The sequence below is a fragment of the Nerophis lumbriciformis genome, linkage group LG08, assembly GCF_033978685.3.
Source record: "Nerophis lumbriciformis linkage group LG08, RoL_Nlum_v2.1, whole genome shotgun sequence".
In the NCBI taxonomy this organism is placed as follows: domain Eukaryota; kingdom Metazoa; phylum Chordata; class Actinopteri; order Syngnathiformes; family Syngnathidae; genus Nerophis; species Nerophis lumbriciformis.
This window is the reverse complement of record NC_084555.2, coordinates 12730840-12745389: the sequence shown is the minus strand read 5'-3', so window position 1 is coordinate 12745389 and position 14550 is coordinate 12730840. Positions and strand designations below refer to the sequence as shown.

Genomic DNA, 14550 nt, shown 5'->3' with positions numbered 1-14550 from the left:
GCATCGCGAGAAAGACAAAACTTTTTCTAACCTCAGAAGTCTGTGTTGAAACATATAAACATCCAATTAGTCGGCATCCCATTGAGAGCAGAAATTGTACAGTAAGTGATTGTTTATTATATTCGTAGTTAGTATTTTTTGTTTAGCACTTAGCCATAATGCTACATGATGCTTGGCTTTTCACTATTAATGCGTCTGCTTATCAGAGATCCACTGATATGTTTTTTCAGGGCCGATACCGATTAATAATAGTCAAGAAGGCCGATAACTGATACTTGGAGCCAGATTAATTTGCAGTAAAGGTTAGCTAAACATGATTAGTACCGTATTTTTCGGACTATAAGTCGCAGTTTTTTTTCATAGTTTGTGAAAGTTGCATAATGTTTTTTTCCTTCTTTATTATGCATTTTCGGCAGGTGCGACTTATACTCCAAAAAATACGGTATACGTTTTTTTAGGAAGCATCAGACCCCAGTAGCGATATGTTTAATGCTACTGGGCTCTACTTGCCAACCAATGTTTTGGTTAATTTAGCACCAAAAAAGATCTGTGGGATTTCACAAAAAAATGTGTCTAATGCTTAAGGTCAGAGAGGCATCAGCATTTGCATTTCAAAATATGAGCATCGCCTGAGAAAATTGGTAAAAACAGGTGAGAACTCTACATCACAGTAACTCGCCATCTAATCAATTTTATAACGGTTTATGGATTTATTACATTATAAGGTTACCTCAATAAGAACCCTGCAAAAATGCTATAATTGTATTAAAAACAATTCGGAACTCCTTTGCGTAGCTTATAGTTGAGACTTTTTTTTCTTGCAAATAATCATTAACTTATCATTTACTGGCAGCAACACATTGCAAAAAAGTTGGCACAGGGGCATTTTTACCACTGTGTTACATGGCCTTTCCTTTGAACAACACTTCCTCACCCCGCCTACCGCACGAATGCAGCTGAGATAGGCTCCAGCACCCCGAAAGGGACAAGCTGTAGAAAATGGATGGATGGATATTTACACACATACATACTTGGGGAGAATTACAAAAAGGGAATTTCTCTCATATAGGGCAAACGCCCTGGCACTTGACCAATGGTTATTACTATCTATTTCACTAACTATATATTTTTTGAAATACGAAATACTTGTATCATATGTGTATGTAATTTACTGCTGATGTTGTAGTTGTAAAAACATTTTTTTAAAAAGGCAGATACCGATAAATAAAAAGGTTGATAACGATAAACATCAAAATGCCAAATATAGGTGCAGATAACTGGTCGATCCTTACTGCTTATCACGCAGCTTCTAAAACCCTGTAGCTCACCCTTCTAATATTCAGGCTCGAAAATGTGAAGTTCTGGATCATCATTTGTCCCAAAGTCGTCGTCGTTGGCTCTCATTAAATCTGCCATGATTAGTAGTAGTTATTGATGCGAACGTGGTGATGTGTCTGTGAAATTAATGTGCTGCCGTAATGTTTAAAATTACCACAATACGTAAATATTACATGTTATTATGAATGTACCTGTTACTACATTACCTATATACTTAAGCATGTTTATAAAACATTGGGTTTTTTGAGTGCTACAAATGTAGCTTACCACCATCAAAGTGTGAATGGGGAGTGAATTAATGATGGGTTCTCACTTCTCTGTGACACACTGAGTGTCTAGAAAAGTGATATATGAATCTAATCCATTATTATTATTATCTTTATTATTTACGAGTTAGAATGCATAAAAAAGGGAGACATATGTGTTCTTGTCTCACATATGGATTGTGAATGATAGGAAAAATTCCAAAAAAGTGCAGTTGCCCACCACAACCTGAGCTTGCAAAACAGGTCAACATGTGCTACATGTACACTGTTAATGACATGTATTGGCTGCATAAGTAAACAAGTGAATTGCATCATATCATTGGCTGGAGTGTTTTTCCATTGTTTTATCGGTTGTAGTCACAAGGTTGCTGTGCGGAATGGTACGGATTACATTTTTATCAATGTTTATTTGACCAGCAGCTAGTGTTTTTGGAACTAAAGGAGACTCGGCTAATGGAGTAGATGCATTAATTGGAACATTTACCGTACATACTTGCCAACCTTGAGACCTCCGATTCCGGGAGGTGTGGGGGGGGGCGTAGTTGGGTGCGTGGTTAAGAGGGGAGGAGTATATTTACAGCTAGAATTCACCAAGTCAAGTATTTCATATATATATATATATATATATATATATATATATATATATATATAAGAGAAATACTTGAATTTCAGTGTTCATTTACTTACACATATACACACACAACACTCAACTACTCATTGTTGAGTTAAGGGTTGAATTGTCCATCCTTGTTCTATTCTCTGTCACTATTTTTCTAACCATGCTGAACACCCTCTCTGATGATGCATTCTGCTTCGTCTCCTTGTTGTGTGCGCAGTTGTGCACTGCACTCTCTAAAAGCTGTAGATGTTATTGTCATATATGCATGCACAGTAGATGGCAGTATTGTCCTGTTTAAGAGTGTCACAACAATGCTGTTTACGGCAGACGAAAACGTGACTGCTGTTGTGTGTTATTACCGCGCTGGGAGGACGTTAATGAAACTGCCTAACAATAAAACCACATAAGAAACCAAGAACTCGCCCTCGGTCATTCTACAGTTATAACGTGATTGGGCAGGCACGCTGTTTATATTGTGGGAAAGCAGACGTGAAAACAGGCTGTCGACACGTCACTCAGGTCCGCCTGAATTCCGGGAGAAAATTTGTCCCGAGAGGTTTTCGGGAGAGGCACTGAATTTCGGGACTCTCCCGGAAAATCCGGGAGGGTTGGCAAGTATGCATTTACGATGTGTGAGATTCTGGAAGTTTTCATACAGTTTTGAGTGGAGGAATCTGTCAGACTTCACTCACAGGATCGGCCAGGAAGTCCATCGAAGGAAGGAAGACAGAACCAGCCAAGACTTCTCTTATAAGCAAAGTTAGGGATCTGATGATTAGAAATAGGAAATTAACATGTTTTTTGTTTTTTTTAATTTTGTCTTAACACTGAGAGACGTACCTACAGTCCGTGGCTTTAGGTGGCAGGATGTAAGGAAAGAGCATCTCAGTCAACTGCCTGAGGTAAAGAAGCTCATCTCGGCGACTACGCAGGGCTACATGAAGGTCCGGCCCGTACTCCTCCAAGACCGCTTGTTGAAGATGCTCCGTGTTCTTTACTACAGACGACAGCATAATTAGGTTAGCCATTTTTACAATGGACCGACAAGTAACATGATTGCATCAGCAGTACCTCTCTGCCTTGCCTTAGCAATTAACTCAATGTGCTTCATGGAGACTTTGAGGAGCTTTCGTGTGATGAGAGACGCGACATCAACCTGGGAATTAACAACAAATTACACTCGTGTATTCTGGCTTTCTTTTTCCAGTTTATGATAATCACCTTCTGGATTCGACGGACCAACACGGCGGCGAAAAAACGTAAAGTGGCCCTTAGTTCATCCACAAACGCCTCATCATCTGTCACATCCCTTTTAAAAACAAAAACAAAGCAGCATCATTACACATTTTAATACACACTTTGCAGTATGTCAGTGTGCAAGTGCACTGCATCAAAAATGATCATGATGAAACAAAACATTTACCTATACCAAGGATACACAAAGTTTTCCAGGACAAGTTCCAGAATCTGGGGAGGAAAAAACAGCAAGTTATTCTGACAATCTATTTATTTGAAGCCAATACAACATATTATTTTATATTGCTTTACCTCTGAAAGAGAAGCATCCACCTTAGAGGAAACTTTGAGATCAAGCCATGGTTGGTAGTTTTCCAGTAACAGGGTAGGTCTGACATAAAACAATATTATTATAATCCAACCACTAGAAGGCAGTAGAACATCACTTATGATAAACGATATCATTAAATGCCTTTATAGTACTTGAATTTCTCTTAGCAGGGCGGGCACTAGGCTTTTTGTGACACAAAATTCTGGTCTTTAATATTATTCATGTAACACTTGGCTAGGGCTGACTGCAGCCTCGCGAGTGTTGTAATAGTCATTCCTCGTCAAATTGCGCTTTAAAGTTGGTGGCTTGTAAAGACTATGTAGGTGGTATTTCATATCTTAAGGGCTTTTTTATGTTAAAACCCGTATCTAGAAATTTGTAAACAGGTTTTTGGGGCTATTTCTATAAAAAATATTCAATTCAGAATGAAAAATAATGATTTGGAACCAATAAAACAAGTGAAGTGAATTATACTTATATAGCGCTTTTCTCTCGTGACTCAAAGCGCTTTTACATAGTGAAACCCAATATCTAAGTTACATTTAAACCAGTGTGGGTGGCACTGGGAGCGGGTGGGTAAAGTGTCTTGCCCAAGGACACAATGGCAGTGTGCGGGAATCGAACTTGGAACCCTCAAGTTGCTGGCACGGTCGCTCTACCAAACGAGCTATACCGCCCCAAAACAGCGATAAACAGGGAGTTTACTGTATTACTCTTGGCGACCAGTAGTAGATTTGGCTATGGGAGTCAGAGACTGTGCATGAAAGACCCAACCAATAAAAATGAAAAAAAAATGTGATTAGTAATTCAGAAATAATGTAATTATTTTACAAGTTATGATACTAAATAAGTGATTATCTCTATGGGCCTTTGAATGGAGGTGGCCGCGATGCTGCTAAACCGAACTAAAACTATTACAAAGGACATGTTGACTCACCAGCCACTGAATAAAAGTTTAGCAGAAACAAAGTATAATTTTATTCATCTATCCACGATGAGGCAATTCTGTCCATCAAACTAGAACAAGGAAACACCTGCAGAGCACCATGACAATTTTTATTTTAAGTTATCTAAAGTTAAGTTCTGTTCGATAAATAATCACGTATGAACAGTAAACAACATGACTACATTGACAACTACAATTCAGTTCAATCAAACAGGACCAATAGTTATTTGTTTATATTCCAGGTAATGTCCAAAGTAAAGTTTATATGAAAAAGTGAAGAAAAAAAAAAATCGACAGGTCCAAGGGGAAAAGAAGAGTGTTTGATATCTCCTACCGCAATGAAGCCAATTCAAAATTGCTTTGTCACTTCGGCATTAATAGACAAAGTAAACAAAACACAATAAATATGCAAAAACTATTAAAAAAAATTAAATAAAATAAAATGTTCAGACATTTTATCTTTGGGGGAAAAAATTGGCTTTAATATAAACTTAAATAGTACGGTCGTTTTAGAAATACGGTCGTAAATCTGTCACGATGTCGGCGTTCAAAGCAATGCTAAATTAGCAATAATCTCAATGGGCTTTTAAACGCAGCCGCGATGCTGCTAAACCGAACTAAAACATTTATAAAGGACATGTTGACTCACCGCTGAACAAAAAAATTTCAGAAACAAAGTAACAATTGTATCATGAGGTAATTCAGTCCAACAAAGTAGAACAAGCAAATGCGTGCAGACAACCACGTAGATGATAAGCCACTAAAGTGACAGGTGACCATAATAACGTGGCACAGTTACTGGTTACGGCTGTAAACAACCACATAGATGTCTATGCCAGAGGCCGGCCCTGATGGTTATTAACGTGCTGTTTAGTACATGAACAGTACAGTAGAGTACAGTCACGCAGTGTAAATCAACCACCACAACATCAGGCAAACTCACCTGTGCCTTTTGCACCTGATCTTCCCACAAACGGCACAACTGCTGCCCAGTGGAAACAACTCCTGCTGGTAGGACTGCACACAAACAATCACAGAAAATGGTGTTTCTCTTCGGTTGCATATCTGGTAAACAAATTTATTGTGGTTAAAATGCAGAATTTAATTAACAGTAACTGTTGTCACACTCATGAAGGAATTAACACCAAATATTGGATAATAAAACACCCAAATATTAATTCATCATCATGGCAGCCTCGAAAACGGGGATCAGTCTTCCATCGTTCATTTCTTCTCCTTCTGGACAAGCTGAGGAGGCTGGACTCTCAGTCTGGGTGCCTGCTGGTGACTGTGGAGTCCAAGGTGTGTGTGGAAAAGCCGGGGGCAGTCTTGGCATGGAAGTGTTGAAGGTGGACGGGGCAGCAAAAGACAATGTCTGAGTTAGCGCTTCTCCCCTGCTACCATTGTTCGCTCTGTCTCAAGTTTCTAAACACCAATGGCGGTTGTGCCACGCCAGGCTGAGCAGTCCTCTGCCAGGGCCTCCCAGTTGTCCACAGGGATCCTGCGCTTTTTTACTAGTTGTTTAAACTGGTCTTTAAACAGTCTCTTGGGTCCCCCTAGCAGCCTATAACGATGGACCGGTTCACCAAACATGGTCTGTTTGGAGAGGTATGAGTCTTTCTTACAGCATAAATGACCAAGGAAGCGGAGCTAATTCTTGGTGATGATCGCTTCAACGCTTGGAAGGCCAACACAGGTTAGAACATTTCTGTTGGTGATGTGATCTTCCCAGGCAATTTCGAGGATTGCCCGCAACTTTCGCTGGTGAAACCTCTCCAGGCTCCTGATGTTTTTCCGATAGAGGGTCCAACTCTCTGACCAATGTAGAAGGGTTGGAATCACAACAGCCCTGTAGACAAGGATCCTGGTTTGCGCGGACATGAATTGATTAACGTGGACCCCGACTTAAACAAGTTGAAAAACTTATTCGGGTGTTACCATTTAGTGGTCAATTGTACGGAATATGTACTGTACTGTGCAATCTACCAATAAAAGTTTCAATCAATCAATCAAACCATGTTGCGACGGTGGTAGAGCTTGCCGAAGGCTGGGTGAGCAGAGCAAATCCTGTTATTGACATCCTCGCTAGGATAATTGGTGTTGTAGATCATACACCCGAGGTAGCAAAATCTGAGAACCTTCTCTAGGGAGTTGCCATGGATAGGTGCGCAGGGTGGGATTGCACCAGGATTTTTGTCCTTCCAACACTGACCTCCAGTCTTGCACTCTCATATGCCTCTACAAAAGCATCAGTAGTCTCCTGTAGTTCAGCAGGGGAGGAGGCAAGGGCACAGCTGTCATCAGCATACTGGAGTTCAGAGATATTACATCTAAGTTGTCTTTGATCGGTCCTTCAGACTCCGCAGGTTAAATTGACCACCATCCATCCGTTATCTGATACGCACTCCAAGATGAGAGTGAGAGGTTTTGACACACAACACAACTGCAAGATATAGCGAGAAGAGTGTCAGCGCAAGCACACATCCTTGTTTAACCCCGGTGGCAATGAGGAATGAAGGTGAAACATAAGCACTGTAGACGACAGAGCCCGTCATATCATCGTGCAGACCCCGCAATAGTTAGACAAAGTGTAGGGAGCAACCAAACTTCTCAAGCACTCCCCAGAGGACAGCACGGGGGACGAAATCAAAGGCCTTATACAGCTCAAAGAAAATCCTTGTCATGGGTTGCTGTTCTCTAGCTTTTTTGAGCAGCTGCCGAGCACAAAGAGTGATGTCGATGGTTCTACAGCCAGGTCGACAACCATACAGAGACTCTGGGAAAACTAATTCACTGAGGTCAAGGAGGCGCTTATTGCGGAATCTGGCAAAAACTATTCCTAGTCAACAGGGAGATGCCACGGTAATTTTCGTAGGCAGAGTGGTCGCCCTTCTTGAAAATGGTCACGATAGTTGCATACCAGAGATCTTGGGTGACATGCTTGGATTCCCCCATTGACAGGAAAAGAAGACAGATTTGCCTTAGGAGACAATCCCTACCATGTTGGATAAGCTCAGCTTGTATGTTATCAGGCCCAGAGGCCCTATTAGGCTTTATCCGTTTACTCGCTTCCAGAATCTCTTCAGGAGAGGGTTGGAGACTCATCCAGGTATTGATTAGATGTTGAGGAATCTCACGAATAAAGTATTTTGAGGCTTGGGAAGGCCGGTTCAGGAGGTCTTCGAAGTGCTCTTTCCACGAGGCAAGAATAGTGTCTTTGTCCTTCAGGAGTACATGACCTTCAGCAGAGCTTTGAGGATGCAAGGATGAATGTGTCGGTCCATAAATGGTAATAATCCGAAAAGTACTGCAGTAGTGAAATGTCAGGTGTGAGTACCTTTATTTTTGGCTTGATGTTGACTAGGATGTTTGGCAGCAAAGACTCAGGCCCCAGGGAACAATAGAAAGTAACAACACCGGCCAGGAAGGACCAGACAACCATGATGATATGGATGTATCTGTGGGAGCGCGAAAATGTAAATGTGAATTACATATTTTTTTTATAAAGACTATTTTCTCTAGAAACTCATAGTGCTTTACATTGTGAAACCATTTATCTACATTAATGTACCATGAATTGATTAACGTGGACCCCGACTTAAACAAGTTGAAAAACGTATTCGGGTGTTACCATTTAGTGGTCAATTGTACGGGATATGTACTGTTTTGTGCAATCTACTAATAAAAGTTTCAATCAGGGGTGTCAAACTCATTTTAGATCAGGGGCCACACGGACTGGTAAAATCACGGCACGATAACTTAAAAATAAAAGACATATTCAGATTGTTTTCTTTGTTTAAAAATAGAACAAGTGTAACCGGTGGTCTTTTCCTCTGCGTTGTGTGGATTGTTTGGAACACGACCGACACCATGGATTGCTCAGCTGCACTTTACTGATAATACACAGAATACAAGTGTCGTCAATAACTTTTTTCCATTGTCGAGCCCCTACACAAATATAATATTGAACAAGAAAGTGAACTTTTAAATCAAAAACTCCGTAAATCAAAAGGCTCTTAATATGTTATATAATTCTTTCGTACTCCCTTATCTTAATTATTGTGTTGAAATCTGGGGTAACAATTACAAAACAAACATCAACTCTATATTCTTACTTTAAAAGAAAGCGATTAGAATTGTAAATTATGCAGATTATCATGACCATACCAATGCTCTGTTTATTAAATTAAAAACATTAAAACTGCATGATCTTGTTGACCTCAACACTGCTATTGTGACGTACGAAGCTCATAACCACATGCTGCCTCGGTGTCTACAGGAGAGGTTCAAACCCAGAGAGAATCCCTATGACCTCAGAGGTTCAGCTGTCTTCTAGAAAGCGAAGATAAGAACAAGCTTAAAAAGTAGATGTGTTTCTGTCAGGGGGGTTCAACTGTGGAACAGCTTGGATGATTCCTTAAAATGTTCCAGGTACATTCACACATTTAAAAAACACTTTAAGACCAATGTCTTGGAAAAATATATCACTCTTGAATCAACACAGTAGTTAATACTATGATCAATGTTAATTAAAATACTAAATGTGGGATATAAATAATAATGGAAGTATAATTGTTTGTATATAGTATATAAATTGGTACAAAGGTTTAACACGCGTATAAGGATATTTCACATGCCTTTACAGTGTATATAATTGAACAGTGTTCATATTGTGTATAATGTGTATTTATAATATGTTGTACAAAAGACATTTCATAATTTTCGGAAGTTCATCTTGTACTTGACATTGTTTATAGGGTTAGGCGCTATAAGTGTTCAACTTCAGCCTAAACCCTTTTGGTCTGCAACATTTTCATTTTCAATCTATGAATGTACAACTGTTTGTTTGTTTTGTTGACCATTGACCGAAGAATAATAAACTAACTAAACTAAACTAACTAACTTAAGTTCTTAACAATACAATTCATTTTCTGTGGTCGCATGGACGCCTAACTCTCCCGTTATCGTAGACAAAAAGGAAGTCGGAAGGCGTGTCCAACGCATATAAAAAGACAGGGAACTCATTACCTCATATAGTAATTATTGCAGTAGGAGGGACAACGAGACAATGGTTCCGCATTGACAAAACATCGAACAATATTCAGGTATTTACATGTAATTTACACATTTTGTGTAATTATAACAATAATAAAACAGACATAAGACATAATTGACCCTGTTACACAAGCACATTCTGAAAATGTACAAATCATAATGTTGTTGTTTTTTTACACTTACATGTTGCGGTTAACAGTATTCTACCTTTATTTTAATTAATAACAATCTCGTAGAAAGGGTCAAGCATTTCAAATTCTTAGAGGTGAACATAACAGAAGATCTATACTGGGACATTAACACTGATTCTACAGCCGGAAAGGCCCAACAACGTCTTTTATTTTTGGAGGAAACTAAAATGCGCAAACATTCCGCAGAAATCAATGGTAAACTTTTACAACTGTGCCATCAGCAGTGTCCTCACTTATGTTTTTTTAGTGTGGTTTTCTAGCTGCACTAAAGCGAACCAACAGGCCCTCCAGCGAGTGGTTAAAGCGGCGGGGAAAATTACAAGGACGATACTCCCAGAGATGAGTGCCATGTACACAACTCGCTGCCTAAAGCGAGTACACAACATCCTGAAGGACAGATACCACCCAGTACATGGCCTCTTCAACCTGCTACCCTCTGGGAGGAAGTATAGATCGATTCGCGCCAGGACCACCAGAATGTCTCACAGTCTGTATCCCCAGGCTGTGAGACTGCTAAATGAACAGCCGGCCCCTTTGCTGCCCCGGACCATCTTATTACCTCACTCTTCACCACCTCAATAATTGTGCTCTGGACATTGCATTGCTGCAACATCAACGTAACACCCATCAGACATCCGACTGTTCCCACCCCAACGTCCCTCTATTCGCCATCTTCCTAAAAATGCTAAACTGTAAACTATGGTCAACCTGCACTTCAATGCAGTTTCTATGCCGCTGGACAAAGCTCAAACAAAATCTCGTTGACATTTATGACTTAAGTGTTATTATGACAATGACAATAAAGGAATTGATTGATTGATTGATTGATTTGTCGTTATTTATACTTTCTGAATAAATTATGTGATAATATTCATCAGTCAACTCATTGGTGTTAATTTTCAATCTTTTAAGATAAAAAAAAATTACATCAAAATCAAATTACAGGATGTTATTTATCTAGTTCGCTCATTTTCCTCAACTGGTGCACTAATGTGTTTTTTGTTTTACATATGTAGCATCATCTACAAAGACACAAAGAATCGCTATTGCGACATCTAGTGGACACATTTAGAACAGCAGTTTCTTTCATTCCTACTCAGTGGCCTAGTGGTTAGAGTGTCCGCCCTGAGATCGGTAGGTTGTGAGTTCAAACCCCGGCCGAGTCATACCAAAGACTACCAACAATGGGCCCCGGCCCTATGGTTATGGTATATAGCAGTGGTTCTCAACCTTTTTTCAGTGATGTACCCCCTGTGATTTTTTTTTTTTTTAATTCAAGTACCCCCTAATCAGAGCAAAGCATTTTTGGTTGAAAAAAGAAGTTAAATACAGCACTATGTCATCAGTTTCTGCTTTATTAAATTGTATAACAGTGCAAAATATTGCACTGTTATTTCTAGTGGTCTTTCTTGAACTATTTGGAAAAAAAGATAGGTTTTTATTTATATTTATAAAGGATTTTTGAATTGTTGCTATTTTTAGAATATTTAAAAATAAATCTCACGTACCCCTTGGCATACCTTCAAGTACCCCCAGGGATACGCGTACCCCCATTTGAGAACCACTGGTATATAGTATATGCCAGGGGTCGGCAACCCAAAATGTTGAAAGAGCCATATTGGACCAAAAATACAAAAACAAATCTGTCTGGAGCCGCAAAAAATTAAAAGTCATATTACATACAGATAGTGTGTCATGAGATATAAATTGAATTAAGAGGACTTAAAGGAAACTAAATGACCTCAAATATAGCTACAAATGAGGCATAATGATGCAATATGTACATATAGCTAGCCTAAATAGCCTGTTAGCATCGATTAGCTTGCAGTCATGCAGTGACCAAATATGTCTGATTAGCACTCCACACAAGTCAATAACATCAACAAAACTCACCTTTCATGCACAACCTTAAAAGTTTGGTGGACAAAATGAGACAGAAAAATAAGTGGCATAATACACGTCCTAGAAAGTCGAAGAAAGTTATACATGAAAACAAACTACGGTAAGTTCAAGGACCGCCAAAATTAGTAGGACAAAACGGCGCTCGCCAAATACTCGAATCAGTGAAGCATGTTTAGTATAAACAGTGTGCTTTGTAACAATTAGGGAGGTTTGTGTCATGTTTGTCCTCCTACAGAACCATATTAAAACAAAAATAGATTTTTTTCCCCTCATCTTTTTCCATTTTCATACATTTTTTGAAAAAGTTCCAGAGAGCCACTAGGGCGGCGCTAAAGAGCCGCATGCGGCTCTAGAGCCGCGGGTTGCCGACCCCTGGTATATGCCATCAACGTGCTGGCGACAATCTTTTTGGTAAGAAACACGCCCAGGGCTCCCACTATTTCAGCGTTATAGTGAGTTGATTTTTCATACTCCCCGGCCGAGTCATACCAAAGACTATAAAATTGGGACCCATTACCTCCCTGCTTGGCACTCAGCATCAAGGGTTGGAATTGGGGGTTAAATCACCAAAAATTATTCCCGGGCGCGGCCACCGCTGCTGCTCACTGCCCCCCTCACCTCCCAGGGGGTGATCAAGGGTGATGGGTCAAATGCAGAGAATAATTTCGCCACACCTCCTGTGTGTGTGACAATCATTGGTACTTTAAAGGGGAACATTATCACCAGACCTATGTAAGCGTCAATATATACCTTGATGTTGCAGAAAAAAGACCATATATTTTTTCAACCGATTTCCGAACTCTAAATGGGTGAATTTTGGCGAATTAAACGCCTTTCTAATATTCGCTCTCGGAGCGATGACGTCACAACGTGGCGTCACATCGGGAAGCAATCCGCCATTTTCTCAAACACCGAGTCAAATCAGCTCTGTTATTTTCCGTTTTTTCGACTGTTTTCCGTACCTTGGAGACATCATGCCTCGTCGGTGTGTTGTCGGAGGGTGTAACAACACCAACAGATGCGAAAGTGGCAAGAAATTGGACGTTTGTTCCGCACACTTTACCGACGAAAGCTATGCTACGACAGAGATGGCAAGAATGTGTGGATATCCTGCGACACTCAAAGCAGATGCATTTCCAACGATAAAGTCAAAGAAATCTGCCGCCAGACCCCCATTGAATCTGCCGGAGTGTGTGAGCAATTCAGGGACAAAGAACCTCGGTAGCACGGCAAGCAATGGCGGCAGTTTGTTCCCGCAGACGAGCGAGCTAAACCCCCTATCGACCCTAGCTTCCCTGGCCTGCTGACATCAACTCCAAAACTGGACAGATCAGCTTTCAGGAAAAGAGCGCGAATGAGGGTATGTCTACAGAATATATTAATAGATGAAAATTGGGCTGTCTGCACTCTCAAAGTGCATGTTGTTGCCAAATGTATTTCATATGCTGTAAACCTAGTTCATAGTTGTTAGTTTCCTTTAATGCCAAACAAACACATACCAATTGTTGGTTAGAAGGCGATCGCCGAATTCGTCCTCGCTTTCTCCCGTGTCGCTGGCTGTCGTGTCGTTTTTGTCGGTTTCGCTTGCATACGGTTCAAACCGATTTGGCTCAATAGCTTCAGTTTCTTCATCAATTTCGTTTTCGCTACCTGCCTCCACACTACAACCATCCGTTTCAATACATTCGTAATCTGTTGAATCGCATAAGCCGCTGAAATCCGAGTCTGAATCCGAGCTAATGTCGTTATAGCTTGCTGTTCTTTCCGCCATGTTTGTTTGTGTTGGCTTCACTATGTGACGTCACAGGAAAATGGACGGGTGTTTATAACGATGGTTAAAATCAGGCACTTTGAAGCTTTTTTTAGGGATATTGCGTGATGGGTAAAATTTTGAAAAAAAACTTCGAAAAATATAATAAGCCACTGGGAACTGATTTTTAATGGTTTTAACAATTCTGAAATTGTGATAATGTTCTCCTTTAACTTTAACTGTATTCAAAAATGTCGGCTCATTTTTATACTTAGTTTTGACACCCCTGATCTACATTTACACCAGTGTGGGTGACACTGGGAGGAAAGTGGGTAAAGTGTCTTGCCCAAGAAGCTGGAATTGATCTAAAGACCTTCCAAGTTTGTGGTCATCTGAACCACGCTGCCTGAAAATGTGTGTATTCATTCAGCAGCATGAATGAGGTGTGAATGTTACCTGTTTAATAGCACTGTAAACAGGAGAAGCGCCAACAGCAGGAAGCAGAACACTGGATACTGTCGACCCAGATCTCTAAGCAGGTCCAGCTTCACTTTGCGTCTTATACGCTGCAGGCAAACCCTCAAGCAGCCCATTATCGCTGCAGAGTTAAGAGACATGACGAAGCAGGTAATGTGTTGGTTCCAGTTAACATTCGAAAACATTACACGGCTTACCTTTCACGCCGGGCAGGTTGTCGGTACTCAGACACTAAGGTTTACCTTCACATGTCGCTGCAGATTATTTGCAGTCTAATATAAAAAAAAAGGAGGCGGCGCACAGCTGGAAGGGGATTAATGGGCGTCATCCGCACGGAGCAATGTTTTGCTAACTGCTACAATGGCTATGGTTGTTATTGGTGTGTTTAAAGGGGGCGTGCACAGGGTGGGGGACTGGTGTGACGTCACCTCCGCTCAGC

At 40.4% G+C, this 14550-nt stretch overlaps 1 protein-coding gene across 6 annotated transcripts in view; it reads right to left on the bottom strand.

The window, feature by feature from the left end:
* LOC133611487 (sorting nexin-14-like) overlaps nucleotides 1-14497 on the bottom strand; it is a 71155-nt gene extending 56658 nt beyond the window's left edge. For 2 of the 6 annotated variants that reach the window (XM_061968313.2, XM_061968310.2), the window contains exons 1-10: nucleotides 14309-14496; nucleotides 14091-14232; nucleotides 8074-8194; nucleotides 5680-5753; nucleotides 3772-3850; nucleotides 3647-3690; nucleotides 3445-3532; nucleotides 3295-3379; nucleotides 3064-3220; nucleotides 2916-2991 (exon numbers count right to left, since the gene is read on the bottom strand). In XM_061968313.2, the coding sequence (XP_061824297.1) occupies nucleotides 2916-2991; nucleotides 3064-3220; nucleotides 3295-3379; nucleotides 3445-3532; nucleotides 3647-3690; nucleotides 3772-3850; nucleotides 5680-5753; nucleotides 8074-8194; nucleotides 14091-14227 (861 nt within the window). In that variant the 5' untranslated portion in view covers nucleotides 14228-14232; nucleotides 14309-14496. Of the gene's footprint in view, nucleotides 1-2915; nucleotides 2992-3063; nucleotides 3221-3294; nucleotides 3380-3444; nucleotides 3533-3646; nucleotides 3691-3771; nucleotides 3851-5679; nucleotides 5754-8073; nucleotides 8195-14090; nucleotides 14233-14308 lie in introns of all 6 variants that reach the window. The other 4 variants (XM_061968312.2, XM_061968315.2, XM_061968311.2 and 1 more) reach the window with 3 other exon arrangements.
* Nucleotides 14498-14550: the final 53 nt, after the last annotated feature.